The sequence below is a fragment of the Staurois parvus genome, unplaced genomic scaffold (assembly GCF_062004578.1).
Source record: "Staurois parvus isolate SC_StPar_1 unplaced genomic scaffold, SC_StPar_1.0 ptg000527l, whole genome shotgun sequence".
In the NCBI taxonomy this organism is placed as follows: Eukaryota; Metazoa; Chordata; class Amphibia; order Anura; family Ranidae; genus Staurois; species Staurois parvus.
The window spans coordinates 432,908-448,568 of NW_028318323.1; the positions used below are offsets into that span (position 1 = coordinate 432,908).

General features: G+C 45.8%; 1 protein-coding gene across 3 annotated transcripts in view; it reads left to right on the plus strand.

Moving 5' to 3' along the window:
- Positions 1-15,661, plus strand: part of COL15A1 (collagen type XV alpha 1 chain) — a 1,471,644-nt gene that overhangs the window by 208,802 nt on the left and 1,247,181 nt on the right. For all 3 annotated transcript variants that reach the window (XM_089690361.1, XM_089690362.1, XM_089690363.1), the window contains exon 3: positions 8,246-8,793. In XM_089690361.1, coding sequence (XP_089546487.1) covers positions 8,246-8,793 — 548 coding nt within the window. The remainder of the gene's footprint in view (positions 1-8,245; positions 8,794-15,661) is intronic.

Here is a 15,661-nt window from a genome sequence, read left to right on the forward strand (position 1 = left end):
TTTGCTCTAGTCAGCTGCTAATTTTTTCTAATATGCTTATATTCGGTTTATAATCCACACCCCAAAATAGTGTGAGTCAGAGAGATCCCCTTGATGGGTGGTTGCACCCTATATGATGGCATTTTTTCCTTTTGTTTAGATTACTGGGAAGAGTATATCGAAAGACCCAGAGACTTGTTTATTCCTTAAAACAGAGAACACAGTAGAGAAATATAAAAACTCGGTGGAATTCCATCTTATAAACACTGCAAAAGGACTGATTCCTAAATTTTGGCAGAAACAAGAAGTACCAAACATAAAGGATTGGATAAGTAGGATGGATTATGTTTATAGGATGGAAGAACTCCAACATCTGGAGGAGGATAAAACAGAGATTTTGGGAAAGGTGGAAGAAATGGAATATTTATAGAAAATCATATAATGGAGGAGACGGAGAAGGTAGAGAAATTAGAGCGCTAGATGGACTAGGAAGGAGGAGTAGGGAGTCCTGAGAATAAAGAAGAGATAAAGAGGAACAATGAGATAGGGAAGAGAGAACACTGGGAGAGATGGGGACCAGAGCGGGTGGGGGAAAAAACGGGGGGAGGGAATTATTAAAGGTATAAATGATAAGGTTCATGCTTTTTTTCTTTCTAATGTGTTATATGTAGTCGAACAATGTGATAATTTTTTCTTTTGGATTGTGATAATGTAATTTAATGAAAATCAAAATATTTATAAAAAAAAATATATATATATATATATATATATATATATATATATATATATATATTTCCATGAATGCTCTAATGAATCTAATCAATGATCTAACTATGATTAGATCCACTCAGGCCACTCAAGCCTTTCTTCCACTTTGCATTTTGCTTTCCTTCTTCACCACCTAGCGTGGAAAATGAACACAATGTTCTCGGATACCTCCTCAGTCCAAAACAGAAACGTCCTTAGGCTTCTTATAGAATACCCCTGGCCTCTTCCTATTTTCAAGGGCTATTGTGTCACCAGTCTTAAGAGCTACTAAAACCCAGATCCAAATGAATAGAGGGATCTCTGACTAGCATTCCTACCTTGCTGAAGGTAAGAGAGAGCCACATCCAGGAACATCCATTATTGTACCTGTGGTTTTTTTTTGGGGGGGGGGGGCTGCATTCAGAGAAGTGTATTCAATTCCCTACTCTGGATCTCTAAAGCTGGATGAGACCAGCTAGCTCTTAACGCTTTAATAGCTGAGGTTTCAGACATACTCAATCTCTTCTAAGGCCTTCATACTTGCCTCTCCTTACAAGAGCCCTATTCAAGTTTCTTCTTGCATCAGACCCTGATTGTGGCATCCTGTGCCCCCTGGGGACCTGAACACAGGTATTCTCCCTTGTAGAAACCACTCTCACAACTATTCCCTGAGATGGTAACATTTCTGGTAACATAACATACAGGTGAAACTCAGAAAATTAGAATATCATGCAAAAGTTCATTTATTTCAGTAATGCAACTTAAAAGATGAAACTAATATATGAGACAGACTCATAACATGCAAAGCAAGATAGTTCAAGCTGTGATTTGTCATAATTGTGATGATTATGGCTTACAGCTCATGAAAACCCCAAATCCACAATCTCAGAAAATTAGAATATTGTCAAAAGGTGCAATATTCTAGGCTCAAAGTGTCCCACTCTAATCAGCTAATTAAGCCATAACACCTGCAAAGGGTTCTCGAGCCTTTAAATGGTCTCTCAGTCTGGTTCAGTAGGAATCACAATCATGGGAAAGACTGCTGACCTGACAGTTGTGCAGAAAACCATCCTTGACATCCTCCATAAGGAAGGAAAGCCTCAAAAGGTAATTGCAAAAGAAGTTGGATGTTCCCAAAGTGCTGTATCAAAGCACCTTAATAGAAAGTTATGTGGAAGGGAAAAGTGTGAAAGAAAAAAGGTGCACAAGCAGCAGGGATGACCGCAGCCTGGAGAGGATTGTCAGGAAAAGGCCATTCAAAAGTGTTGGGGACTTTCAAAAGGAGTGGACTGAGGCTGGAGTCAGTGCATCAAGAGCCACCACACACAGACAGATCCTGGACATGGGCTTCAAATGTCGTATTCCTCTGGTCAAGCCGCTCCTGAACAACAAACAACATCAGAACCAGGGCTAAAGAAAAACAGACCTGGTCTTTTGCTCAGTTGTCCAAAGTCCTCTTTTCTGATGACAGCAACTTTTGCATCTCATTTGGAAACCAAGGACCCAGAGTATGGAGGAAGAATGGAGAGGCACAAACTGCAAGATACTTGAAGTCCAGTGTGAAGTTTCCACAGTCTGTGTTGATTTGGGGAGCCATGTCATCTGCTGGTGTTGGTCCACTGTGCTTCATTAAGTCCAGGGTCAACGCAGCCGTCTACCAGGAGATTTTGGAGCATTTCATGCTTCCTTCCGCAGACGAGCTTTATGGGGATGCTGACTTCATTTTCCAGCAGGACTTGGCACCTGCCCACACTGCCAAAAGCACCAAAACCTGGTTCAATGACCGTGGGATTACTGTGCTTGATTGGCCAGCAAACTTGCCTGACCTGAACCCCATAGAGACTCTATGGGGCATTGCCAAGAGAAAGATGAGAGACATGAGACCGAACAATGCAGAAGAGCTGAATGCCGCTATTGAAGCATCCTGGTCTTCCATAACACCTGAGCAGTGCCACAGGCTGATAGCTTCCATACCACGCTGCATTGAGACCGTAATTGCTGCAAAAGGGGCCCAAACCAAATACTGAGTACATATGCATGCTTATATTTTTCAGAGGTCTGACATTTTTCTATGTACAATCCTTGTTTTATTGATTGCATGTAATATTCTAATTTTCTGAGATTGTGGATTTGGGGTTTTCATGAGCTGTAAGCCATAATCATCACAATTATGACAAATCACGGCTTGAACTATCTTGCTTTGCATGTAATGAGTCTATCTCATATATTAGTTTCACCTTTTAAGTTGCATTACTGAAATAAATGAACTTTTGCATGATATTCTAATTTTTTGAGTTTCACCTGTATATCAGAATTGGCAACTCTTTCTGCTCTGCTTCATAATTCACAATTTATAACATTGTTCTAAAGTCCTTGCATCCTAAGGAAATCCCTTTACATTTTCTGATTATTTTTAGAACCATTAGACCTTACCTTTTTAAAGTCATTATGTAGATTACGCCTACATTCTCTTTGCAATAGCTTCTGGGGTCCACATCAGCACGCTTGGCTCTTCCTCTTCATTGTGCGCCTGTATAGGAAACCTGTGGGCTTGATCATGAGCCAGGCTGTGTGCACCTATTGATGCACATAGTGCCCATTCCCTCCTCACAGGATTCAATTAACAGGAGCAGGAGCCAGTAAGCAGAGAGATGGGAGAGAGCCATTGCATACAGACAAATCACTGGATTAAGATCAGGCTCAGGTAAGTATACAGTTGCAAGAAAACGTATGTGAACGCCTTGGGATTACGTGGAGTTTTGCATGAATTGGGCATAAAATGTGCTCTAACGTCATGTAAGTCACAATAGAAGAACACAGTCTGCTGAACATAATACTACACAAACATTAGATGTTGCCATGGTTGAATTGCACATAACATGTAAACATTCACAGTGCAGGGAGGAAAAAGTATGTGAGGCCCTAGCTTAATGACTTCTCCCAGAGCTAATTGGAGCCAGGAGTGAGCCAACCTTGACTCCAATCAGTGTGATGATATTGGATGTGTTGCTGACAGCTGTCCTGCCCTTAAAAAACACACACCTGTTTTGGGTTTACTGGTTTCAAGAAGCACTGTCTAAAGTGAACCATGCCTCGCAGAAAAGAGCTCTCAAAAGACCTACGATCAAGAATTGTTGACTTGCATGAAGCTGGAAAGGGTTACAAAAGTATCTCCAAAAGCCATGATGTTCATGTGTCCACAGTAAGACAGACTGTCTACAAATGGAGAAAGTTTAGCACTGTTGCTACTCTCCCTAGGCATGGTCGTCCTGTAAAAATGACTGCAAGAGCACAGCGCAGAATGCTGCATGAGGTAAAGAAGAATCCCAGAGTGTCAGCTAAAGACCTACAGAAATCTCTGGCACATGCTAACATTTTTGTTGACACATCTACAATAAGGAAAACCTTAAACAAGAATGGAGTACATGGGAGGACACCACGGAAGAAGCCATTGCTGTCCAAAAAGAATATTGCAGCACGTTTGAAGTTTGCAAAAGAGCACCTGAATGTTCCACAGCACTACTGGCAAAATATACTGTGGACAGATGAAACCAAGATTGAGTTGTTTGGGAAGAACACACAACACTATGTGTGGAGAAAAAAAAGGCACAGCACACCAACATCAAAACCTCATCCCCACTGTAAAACATGGGAGCATCATGGTTTGGGGCTGCTTTGCTGCCTCAGAGCCTGGACGGATTGTTGTCATTGATGGGAAAATGAATTCCAGAGTTTATCAAGACATTTTGCAGGAAAACGTACGTCCATCTGTCCGCCAACTGAAGCTCCACAGAGGATGGGTGATGCAACAGGACAATGACCCAAAGCATACAAGTAATTCAACAAAACAATGGGTGCAACAGCACAGAATATGCCTTCTGGAGTGGCCCAGTCAGAGTCCTGACCTCAACCTGATTGAAATGCTGTGGCATGACCTTAACCTCCTTAGCGGTGTTCCCGAGTGTAGCTCGGGGTAAAATTTCTATACCAAAAGCGGTAACCCCGAACTACACTCGGGCTTACCATGCAGCGCTGTTCTGGGGGTCCCTGCAGCACTTACCTTGTCCTTCGCTCCCACGATGTGTCCCCTCCAGTGTCCCCGGCCATCTCCTGCGGCCGATGCCGGCATCCGGCTCCTGTGTTCCGGTCCCTGTGACGTCTGGACGTTCCGGCGGGAAATTTGAATTTTTTAAAAAATGTCATTTTTGCTGTCATTGCTATTTCAATGCATTTCACATACATTTTGTCCCTACTGCTTTGTCCTGTGCCCTGCCTGCATTTTTACTGTTCTTTCTGCCTGGAAACTTAGAAAAGTCCATGGCGTCCAAAAAGCGTCCCTTTACGTCAAATGCGGTTTTAGAACAGCGATAGTAAATCAGAACCACTTGCAGAATTGAGTGATAATGATTTGTGGGGAAATTCGTCATCAGACACTGAAAACGATTTTGCGACTTTGCTCAGCGATGTGCGAATTTGCCTCTGTATTTCAAATTTCTGTGTTTTTGGTTTGATTATATTATTGAATTAAATTTATTATTATTATATTATTTTTATGATTATTTATTAAATTATAATTTATGATTTTGTGTTTCAAATTTTATCATATCCGAATGTTTAATAGACTCTTGTTCGGACAGATTTCAGTGAGTTATTCCTAAAAATTACAGCCTACAATAAAAAACTACATATTTCCATGCAAAAAAATGGTACCGCTTTCAGCACAAAAAAAATCAGAATGAATCATACCGCCAAGGAGGTTAAGAGAGCGATTCACACCAGACATCCCAAGAATATTGCTACACTGAAACAGTTTTGTGAAGAGGAGTGGTCCAAAATTACTCCAGATCGTTGTGCGGGTCTGATCTGCAACTACAGGAAACGTTTGGTTGAGGTTATTGCTGCCAAAGGAGGGTCAACCAGTTATTAAGTCCAAAGGTTCACATACTTTTCCTCCCTGCACTGTGAATGTTTACATGTTATGTGCAATTAAACCATGGCAACATCTGTTTGTGTAGTATTATGTTCAGCAGACTGTGGTCTTCTATTGTTGTGACTTAGATGACGTTCAGAGCACATTTTATGCCCAATTCATGCAAAACTCCACGTAATCCCAAGGGGTTCACATAATTTTTCTTGCAACTGTACATTAGTGTTTTAGAATTCTTGTTCTCACCAACAAAGACCTTGTATTGCTACAGATATAATAAACAGTATAAAACCTGGGGAAACAGATGGTCGTTTTTTTCTTTAACCAATATTTTCCTACACCCTAAACCTTGGTGTAAAGGGTCTTATCTCTGATGTACAGAAAGTTCTGAAGCATTACTGCCATTTCCAAAGGAAAAAAAAAGTGTTTAACCACCTCCCGCCTGCCATATAGTACAATGACGGACGCAAGGCGGTTCTCTCGTTCGGGGAGGATGTCATATGACGTCCTCCCATTCTTACTGCGCATGCACGGCTCCGGGAGCGCGCGGTGATCGGCGGTGCACTGTGTCCCTCGGACACAGCGGATCACAGATCCACGGAAAGAGCCAAAGATGTTGGCTCGATCATGTGATCAGCTGTGTCCAATCACAGCTGATCGCATGTAAACAGCAAAATGCCATTTCTCTCCTCACGAGCTGTTACGCTGACAGCTCGTGAGGAGAGGAGAGCCGGTAATGGGCATTCCTTGGGGGGGACATGGGCACTGATGATCAGTGTAGCCCCAGCAGTGCCACCTGTCAGTGTCCATCAGTGCCAGCTCTCAGTGCTCATCCATGCCACCTGCCAGTGCCCATCAGTGCCACATCAATGCCACATATCAGTGCCTACCAGTGCACATCAATGCCACATATCAGTGCCCATCTGAGCTGCCTTTCAGTGTCACCCATCAGTGCCAGTCAGTGCCACCTATCAGTGCTGCCTATCAGTGCCGCCTTTCAGTGCCCATCAGTGATGCCTGTCAATGCCCATCACTGCAGCCTCATTAGCACACATCAGTGAAGGAGAAAAAAATCACTTTACAAATTTTATAACAAAAACTAAAACTTTTTTTTTAAAAATTTTCACTGGTTTTTGGTTTAAGAAAATTTAAAAAAAAACCCAGAGGTGATTAAATTCCACCAAAATAAAGCTCTGTCACAAAAAAAAATTATAAAAATTTCATATGGGTACAGTGTTGCATTACCGCGTAATTGTCATTTAAAGTGTGACAGCGCTGAAAGCTGGAAATTGGCCTGAGCAGGAGGGGGGTATAAGTGCCCTGTAGGCTAGTGGTTAAAATTTCGAGCAAATGATATTTCATTACCAACCTTTTTTTTCTTAAAAAAATATACAGGTGGAGATACAGACAACAATTAACACTGACAGAGAGTCTAAACCTTCCCAACTCCAAATCCCAAAAATTCATGTTAATTTTTATACTATAAACCTTGTGTACTGCATCTAAAGCCTAGTACACATGATCAGAAAATCGTACGAAAAATCCCGCTTTCAAAGTGATCATACGATAATCTGATCATAAACAGCTTTCGTCCAAAATTATTTGAAGGGACAAACACTAACATTTTTCTCGTATGATACCAGATCATACGATTTTTGTTTAATCAGTACAGTTTTTGTCCAAAAATACAATACAAATACATTACATCACTTCCGAATTTTTTTTTTTTCTGTTGTACAAGAATTTTCATAATTTTAGTTAACCTCTTCACTTTCGATATGAGACTAGCATGCAAAAAAAAAAAAAAAAAAAAAAAAGAATGATCATTCGCCAGATATTCTCATCGTGTACTTGGGGCTTAACAGTAACAATCAAAAACTCATAATCTTTATAACCTTACAGCTACAAATCACATTTTAACTTTCAAATTCAATCTGTTCTTTTCTAGATCAGGTTTGAATGTTTCAGGTTGGATGTTTGGCTGTGAGAAAATAGTGATATTACTTGAAGTGATGTTTTAATATGACCTTTTTAAATAAACTTCTTCACCACATGTGCTGCAGAAGCACTTTAAAAAAATCCCAAGTATACCGGTCTTGGGTGTCATGCTCAGTGCCCTAACTGAGAGAGTATTGCAAAAAGGCTCCTGCGCCGCGTAGAGGTTAATTTTGACATTTTGCCCAGTTAGGGACACATGACAGTGTTTCCTGATAGCCCATGCCACATCCACCCCCCCCCCCCCCAATGTACACTCACAACCACTAGCTGCCTGCTCCATCAGAGCCTTTACTTCATTGCTGTAATTGAGTGAGGTTTCCAGGCATAGGAAATCATGCAACCTCCTCCATGTGAGAGTGCTCAGACCTCAGCAGCAAATTTTCAGGTTTAAACATTAAATCTTACCCAGTGTGCACTTCTGTAGCAGGTAGGCAGCCTGGGAGGATGGCTCAGTGAGTATATCTAGGTGTATAGGTGGGCTGTCAGGTAACTCAGTTACTTTGCCATTAATGAGTTTGTCTTTAAGCAGCTCAAATGAAGACATCACATTACCAAACATCTGACAATAATTTGATTTGTTTTCTGTTTTTACAGAACGGGGTAATAGAGGACATCTTGACCTTTTAGAATTAATTGGAGTACCTCTTCCTCCTTCTGTGTCTTTTATAACTGGATATGAAGGATTTCCAGCTTACAGCTTTGGTCCAGATGCTAATATTGGCCGTCTGACACGAACATTTATTCCACAGCCATTCTTTCAAGACTTTGCCATTATTGCCACTTTAAAGCCTAATAGCAACCATGGAGGTGTTTTATTTGCTATAACTGATGCCTTTCAAAAGATCATCTATTTGGGTCTCAGGCTGTCATCAGTTGACGATGGTACACAGAGAATAATCATATATTACACAGAGCCAGGATCACATATTTCCAAAGAAGCTGCATCCTTTAAGTTACCTGTAATGACAAACAAATGGAATCGCTTTACAGTTACTGTTGTTGGATATGAAATTGTTCTGTATATGGATTGTGAAGAATATATTAGGATTCCTTTCCAAAGGTCAGCACAACCATTGACATTTGAAGCCAGCTCTGGAATATTTGTTGGAAATGCTGGAGCTACTGGCCTGGAAAAATTTACAGTAAGTTTTTTTAAAATGTATGGCAAAAGTTATATTAAAATAAATTTTGTCTCTGCTGTTTGATAAAGGTATAAACTGTGTTTAATTCCAAATTTAGCAATGCAATATTATAACTGCAGTTGCAAATTTCCCAATTTTAGTTTTCCTAAAATGTACGATTCTCTATTTACTCAAATTAACACTTTTTCATAGATGAGCTTAGTTCCATGTTTTCTAAACCAAAACTAGGTTCAGGGTAGGATTATCATGTGCACACGATCAAAATGTACTGTATATGTAAATATAAAATCAATTAAAAAAACTGTACAAACAGGAGTTCACCACTAGAGATGAGCGAATCGAACTAGGCGAAGTGGAATTAGTTTCGAATATTAGGAAAATTTCGATTCGCGCCGAATCCGAAAATAAGCAGACTTCGGATGCGCGAATCTAAATTTTTCCTAAAATGGCGGCGACATGTGCGGCGACGGAGCGGGGATGTCTGGGAAGGCGCGCAGACAAGGCGCGCTGACCCATAATGCATTCATTCATGACATGTGATCGCATTAGCCAATCAGCAGCCAGCCAGCCAGCACTGTGTAATGGTCGAGCTATAAATGGCGGCCATTTTAGAATTCTCCATTTGCCTCCAGTCATTCAACAGAGGCAGACCTGGCTGTAATCAGGGAGAGAGTTAGGGCCACAGAAACGTTAGTTAGGGACAGACACAGAATTGTTACTGAGGGACACAGAATTGTTACTCAGGGACAGACACAGAATTGTTACTCAGGGACAGACACAGAATTGTTACTCAGGGACAGACACAGAATTGTTACTGAGGGACAGACACAGAATTGTTACTGAGGGACACAGAATTGTTACTGAGGGACACAGAATTGTTACTGAGGGACACAGAATTGTTACTCAGCGACAGACACAGAATTGTTACTCAGGGACACAGAATTGTTACTCAGGGACACAGAATTGTTACTCAGGGACACATAATCGTTGAATTAAAGCGTATGTCAGACAACATGCAGAGGAGTGGCAGAGGAGGCAATGTTTTAGGAGTGAGCAGACGTGGCAGCAGAGGAAGGGGTCGAGGCAGCACTAGTCGCAGCCAGAGGCCAGTGCTCCCGGTGTCATCCAGCGGTCGTGTCTCCACCGACAACCCTGCCATCATCGATTGGTTGGCTCGGTCGTCTTCCTCTTCCCAGGTCACCTCTGACACCTACAGCCAACGGTCGGTGGGTACGTCAGACACAACCGTTAGTTGGCATGGCCCGGGAGCAAGCCCACTGAAATCACGCGTCCTCTACCTGCCCCTGTCCTTTGGTGTTCCCTCACCAAGCGAAGTATCGCATGCTGTGGGCTCAGCCCCACTGTACAGTGAGGAAGAGCTAACAGAGGGCGGTCAGGAACGGGGGGAGACATCCGCCTCTTCAGCAGCCAGGCGAAGAAGTAGTGGCGAGGAGAGTGGCTCGGTAGCCGGTCTAGAGACAGGTCTGTCTCCTGACCCCCACGCAGCCGAGGGGGCTAGTAGTGAGGCGGAGACCCTAATTGATGATGATGAGGCTGATCGCACTTGGCAGCCTCGTCGTCATCAGGCTATTGCTTCCGCATCATCAGGAGAAGAGGGTGGCAGCTTGGCAGCGAGCAAAACAGTCGGTGGGTTGCCCAGGAGGCAGCAGGGTCGCAGCAGTGTCAGTGGAGGCAAACGGCCTCCACTGACACTGGAGTACAGCACCAGCTCCACTGCAGCCTACCACCACGGCCAGTAGTGGTGCCGGTGTGCACGGAGGAAGCAGCAGTCAGCCAGTGAGGAGTATCGGGGGCAAAGTTTCCTACTCGGTGGTGTGGCAATTTTTTGTCAAGCCGCCCGAGGAAGTAAACGTAGCCGTATGTCGACTATGTGGCCAGAAAGTCAAGCGTGGCCAGGGGGCCCATGTTGGGACTACAGCGTTGCGTCAGCATATGCAGCGTCGCCATTTGGTGGCCTGGGAAAACCGTGATAAAGATACGGCGGTTCTGCCTGCCCCAGCCCCCGCTCCATCACCCGCTCCGTTACTTGCTCCGTCACCCAACGTCAATCGCCCTCTATCAGCCAGTCAAGGCTCCAACACCTCTACTGAGGGGAGTTGTCGCTCGTTGGCATCTTCCGCTCGTTCTGATGCTCCTTCTCCTTCTACTCCTCTTCACGGATTCCGTCAGCAGTCTTTCTTGGAATCCGTTTCCAAGAGACAACAGTTTGCGAGCACGCACCCGGCGGTGCAAAAGCTGAACGTCCTCCTGTCCAAGTTGCTGGTGCTGCAGTCCCTCCCTTTCCAAGTGGTGGACTCAGCACCTTTCCGAGAAATGATGGCTTGTGCCGCGCCGCGGTGGAGAGTGCCAAGCCGTCATTTCTTCGCCAAAAAGGCAGTGCCAGCCCTGCATTCACATGTAGAAGAGATGGTGGGCCAGTCTTTGAGCATGTCGGTCTCTGCCAAAGTGCACGGCAGCGCCGACATGTGGAGCTGTAACTACAGTCAGGGACAGTACATGTCATTTACGGCCCACTGGGTGAACGTGGTGCCGTCACAGCCGCACCAGCAACTTGGACAGGTCACGCCGCTTTTGCCTCCACGTTTGCACGTCCTTGGTCCGGCAAAGATGTCCGCCTCTACCACCTCTTCTTCCGCCGTGTCCTCAGCCGCCACCCCCGTGCCAAGTCCCATTACCCGACCGGCATATCACATGTGCAGGGCGCAACGGTGTCACGCTGTGCTGCACCTGGTATGCCTTGGCGAACGTAGTCACACAGGGGAGGAACTTCTGAGTGTAATGAACAGAGAAATCGACAGATGGCTGTCTCCGCGCAAACTGAAAATCGGAACCATGTTGACCGACAACGGAAAGAACATGGTGTCTGCTCTGCGTCAAAGAAGGTTGTGCCATGCATGGCTCACGTGTTCAATCTGGTTGTCAAGCGGTTCCTAAAATCCACCATCCCACTGCAAGACATCCTTAAAATGTCACGTAAACTTTGCATGCATTTCAGCCATTCCTACACCGCAAAGCACACCCTCCTTGAGCTGCAGCGGCAGAACGGAATTCCACAGCATCGCCTGATCTGCGACGTTGCAACAAGGTGGAATTCAACCCTACACATGTTAGACCGCCTTTACGAACAGCGAAAGGCCATCACCGATTTCCTGATGTTACAAGCGGATAAAGGTACTCCCCTGTGTAACTTCGATGTCAGCCATTGGCAGCTCATGCGTGACACCTGCCGCTTGCTCAGGCCCTTTGAGGAGGCCACGCTATTCGTGAGTCGGCAGGACTATGGGATGAACGACGTCATTCCTCTGTTGCACGTCCTGGAACAATTGCTGTTAACAATGGCTGGTCAGGGTGCGGTAGACGTGGCGCACAGATCTCAACGCCACATGACCCCTGTGGGGGCAGGACAGGAAGAAGAGGAGGAGGTAGAGGAGGACATTTGTGCTCAGGAATTATTGAGTGAAATGGGTGGTTTTTCCACTCAGCGGACAGGAGTGGAGGAGCAGGAGCATCTGGTAGAGGAGGAGGAGGAGGAGACAGAGGACCCAGACGCACCGTGGCAGTATGCTGTGGAGATGGAGGCAGGGAGTCCCTCGCATTCCTTGGCACAAATGGTCCATAGCATGCTCGGTTGCTTGCGTAGCGACAACCGAATAATAACCATCAGACAGAGGGATGACTTTTGGCTGTCCACCTTGTTGGACCCTCGCTACCGTTCAAAAATGGTGGCCTTTCACACCTGCTGAGAGGGAGGCCAAAATAACGTACTATAAAAACCACCTATGTAGTCAGTTGGTCTCTGCCTTTCTGCGCCAACGTCCATCCTCAGACACTGTGGGCCCTGTGCGCTCGCGTTCCGCTGCCATGGCAGCAGGGGAGGGGTGGGGTGGTAGGAGCAGTGGCAGCTCCACCAGCAGCGGCTGCCTCAGTCTGCAGTCGATGATGAGTAGCTTTCTTCACCAGCGCAGTGAGGAAACTACTAACCAGCCGCAGCAGCAGCAGCAGCATCAGGTGGACCTGGAGCAGGACCTCAAACAACAGGCTTGGGCCTACTTGGACAGCACCCTGCCAACCGAGGTAGACAATCCCCTTGACTACTGGGCAACGAAACTTGACCTTTGGCCCCAACTAGCTGAATTTGCCCTTGAAAGGCTGTCATGCCCGGCCAGTAGCGTGGCATCGGAGCGCGTGTTTAGTGCAGCAGGAGGTATTGTAACTCCGCGGAGGACACGACTGTCCACCCAAAGTGTGGAGAGACTCACGTTTGTGAAAATGAATCAGGCGTGGATTAGTCTGGATTTCAAACCACCAGTTCCTGACACAACTGACTAAATCCGCCATGAATCATGCCCCAAACATGTGCCACTTTCAGGTCTCCTCACACTGCTGGTGTGTTCCATTTTTTGTCATAGGGTGCTGGCAGATTACGGGCCTCCCATAGCTGCTGCCAGGCCCCTAATCTGCCATGGGCCCCTGTACCGCCTCCTCATGCTGCTGCCAGGTCCACAGTGTCTCATGCGATGTGCCACTTTCAGGTCTCCTCACACTGCTGGTGTGCTCCATTTTTTGTCATAGGGTGCTGGCAGATTACGGGCCTCCCATAGCTGCTGCCAGGCCCCTAATCTGCCATGGGCCCCTGTACCGCCTCCTCATGCTGCTGCCAGGTCCAGAGTCTCTCATGGGTCCCTGTACGGCCTCCCATTGCTGCTGTCTCCATCGCCACACTCTGCCATGTGCCACTTTCAGGTCTCCTCACACACTGCTGGTGTGTTCCATTTTTTGTCATAGGGTGCTGGCAGATTACGGGCCTCCCATAGCTGCTGCCAGGCCCCTAATCTGCCATGGGCCCCCGTACCGACTCCTCATGCTGCTGCCAGGCCCGTAATCTGTCATGGGCCCCTGTTGTCGCTTGTTGGCATATTCCGCTCGTTCAGATGCTCCTTCTCCTGCTACTCCTCTTCACGGATTCCGTCAGCAGTCTTTCTTGGAATTCGTTTCCAAGAGACAACAGTTTGCGAGCACGCACCCGACGGTGCAGAAGCTGAACGTCCTCCTGTCCAAGTTGCTGCTGCCAGGCTCATAATCTGTCATGCGCCCCTGTACCGCCTCCTCCTGCTGCTGCCAGGTCCAGAGTGTGTCATGGGCCCCTGTACCGCCTCCTCATGCTGCTGCCAGGTCCACAGTGTGTCATGGGTCCCTGTACGGCCTCCCATTGCTGCTGCCAGGCCCGTAATCTGCCATGGGCCCCCGTACCGACTCCTCATGCTGCTGCCAGGCCCGTAATCTGTCATGGGCCCCTGTACCGCCTCCTCATGCTGCTGCCAGGTCCAGAGTGTGTCATGGGTCCCTGTACGGCCTCCCATTGCTGCTGTCTCCATCGCCACACTCTGCCATGTGCCACTTTCAGGTCTCCTCACACTGCTGGTGGTTTCCATTTTTGTCATAGGGTGCTGTATGGCCTCCCATTGCTGCTGCCTCCACCGCCACACTGTGGCTCCACACTCTGGTTTTGGCCCCGTGACTGCCCAAATGAGTGAAGTGTGCGGTGATTCTAAGATCGACGGCACTCATCTGCATGTCATACTGACTGTCAGTATTATTTCTCTTCCCCAGCAGACTCCAAGGGCATTTAAATTAAAGGTACAGTGTTCTGCACTAATATAAAGGCTCTCTGAAGCCTAGAAACACCCTTTTATAAGTTAAATTCGCGGCGAATATATTCAACTCGAATCGAAATTTTTTTCACGAATTCGCCGAATCAGTCGAATCGAATTTTTGAATTCGCTCATCTCTATTCACCACCAAAGCAATGTCTCCCTGACACAATAAGGACATTAGGTGGCAGTCTAGAAAAGTCTCTATATGGCTCTGTTGTCACAGATACTAGTGAATGATCACTATTTCAGTAAACAGGATATTGCACAAACAACTACTTGCCTCTGTGACAGTGTCTCTCAATGTGAAGTCAAGGGTAGGTCTAGGTACACAGGTGAACACTTGGAAGGATCTCTGGGCTGGCACCACAGGAAAAAAGCTGGAGGAGTCTCAGACACAGGGCCATTGCACTTGATGAGTAGTACTCTGGTAGCAAATGGAGCAGTACTCCCTGCAATGGCTGGGATTTCCCAAACGCCTTTGGGCTATGGGGCACATGCCTGGCTGTATAGTACCATACACCTGCCTGCAGATCACATGCCCAGCCTCCTCTGCTTCATCAAAGGTGGGGTCTCTCAGCTGCAGAGGGTCGGTAACAGGGAAGCCTATATTCCTTGGCTGTGTTCAGGAGCCAAGGAGCTTGTAAGACCCCAGGGGATTGTGGAAAAGCAGTTAAATTTGCTCACATCTAAATCTCAGCATGATAAATCAGGATTCAAGTGCCATATTAAGCTAGTGATCATGACACTGTCAGTAATTTGGATTAATCAAATGCTAATTATTACTCGTGGCTTCATCAGGGAGAATTGATCGCACCAATCAATTCCCCCTGATAAAGCCACGTGACCGGTGGAGTAACACATAGGGGAGGGGCTTTGACGTCACCACGCCCAGTCGGCTTCTATACGGCGAGTACAGCTAGTGTGCGGTGCACACAAGGAGATATGCATTAAGGCTTGTTTTAATTATTAAAATGTGAGTGCAATACAATGGCTATGCAATAAAGTGTTTTATAAGGGTAAAGCACTATCTTTTGTTCTTTTTTGGCATTATATGTGTGGAGACTTCTGGAGTGTATCTAGGAGGATTATTCCCCTTGGAGGTGAGAAGGAGGAAATATCCATCCATCCATACATCCACAGATCTACATAGGATAGTAATGAGAGGAGAGACACCAGGTGGATAATCAGGAAAT